The sequence below is a fragment of the Eimeria tenella genome, genomic scaffold (genome assembly GCF_000499545.2).
Source record: "Eimeria tenella Houghton genomic scaffold, Eth_scaff3943, whole genome shotgun sequence".
NCBI classification, from domain to species: Eukaryota; Apicomplexa; class Conoidasida; order Eucoccidiorida; family Eimeriidae; genus Eimeria; species Eimeria tenella.
Window position 1 is genome coordinate 1 of NW_013544857.1, and position 1,047 is coordinate 1,047.

The following is a 1,047-nucleotide window of genomic DNA, read 5'->3' on the forward strand; positions in this document are numbered from 1 at the left end:
AGAGGAGGGGGGCCCCCAGGGCCTGGGGGCCCCTAGGGGCCCCGGGAAAGGGGCAGGGGGGCCCCCCAAAAAGGGTACAGGAGGCCCCAAAAAGGGCGGGGGCCCCCAAAAAAGGGGTTCAGGGACCCCCGGTGTTTCTGCTGCTGCTGCTGCAGCAGCCGAGGCCAAAAGGAGACACGAAGAAGGTGATATAATGCAGGCCTATAGAACAAGAAAGGGACAGAAAAAAATCGAGGGTTTGGGGTTTAGGGTTTGGGGTTTAGGGTTTAGGGTTTAGGGTTTAGGGTTTGTGTGCAGAGGAGGAGTCGGGGGCCTCCACAGCGAGCGACGCGTGGGAAAGTGAAGAAGAGGGAGAAGAGACGGAAGAAAAGCTGCAGGTGACGAGGGTTTAGGGTTTAGGGTTTAGGGTTGATGTTGCTGCTGCTGCTGCTGCTGCTGCTGCTGCTGCCTGCGGCTCCTGCTTCTTGTTCTCTCAGAGCCCTTGTGTCTTTTAATTAATTCAATTCAATTTATTTTATATTATTTTGATTAAATTAAATTAAATTAATTTTAATCTAGTTTAATTTAATTTATTTTATTTTGATTCAGATTTTTTCGGAGACGGAGAGCAGCGCGGAAGAAGAGGCTGAGGGTTCTGTGGGGTCTTCTGAAGACGAGAGCGAGGAGGGCCCCCAGGGGCCCCCGGGTACGCCAAACCCTAAACCCTAAACCCTAAACCCTAAACCCTAAACGCTAAGGCCTGGGGCCACCACCAGGCGCAGCTGCAGCGAATTGCAAACCCTAAACCCTCGACTTGCTCCGAGCTGTCTCATGCAGGCGGAGGCGACTCTTCGGATTCAGAAGAAGAACAAGGTGAGCCTAAAGTTTAGGGTTTAGGGTTTAGGGTTTAGGGTTTAGGGTTTAGGTTCTGCGGCGTGTAGCTGGCTGCATCTGCGCTGCCAAATAGGCAGCGGGCGTTTGCTGCAGTCAGCTGCTTAGCAGCAAACTACAGGTTGACCAGCAGCAGCAGCAGCAGCAGCAGCAGCAGCAGCTGGCAGCAGCAGCTTG

The 1,047-nt window shown here is 53.3% G+C and overlaps 1 protein-coding gene across 1 annotated transcript; it reads left to right on the top strand.

The window, feature by feature from the left end:
• Positions 1-193: 193 nt before the first annotated feature.
• ETH_00040640 (uncharacterized protein) lies at positions 194-869 on the top strand (the record flags this gene model as incomplete). Its single annotated transcript, XM_013379774.1, has 4 exons — positions 194-236; positions 298-377; positions 589-685; positions 817-869. The coding sequence occupies 4 exons, from the start codon at positions 194-196 to the stop codon at positions 867-869; spliced, it is 273 nt and encodes a 90-aa protein (XP_013235228.1).
• Between the last annotated feature and the right edge of the window lie 178 nt (positions 870-1,047).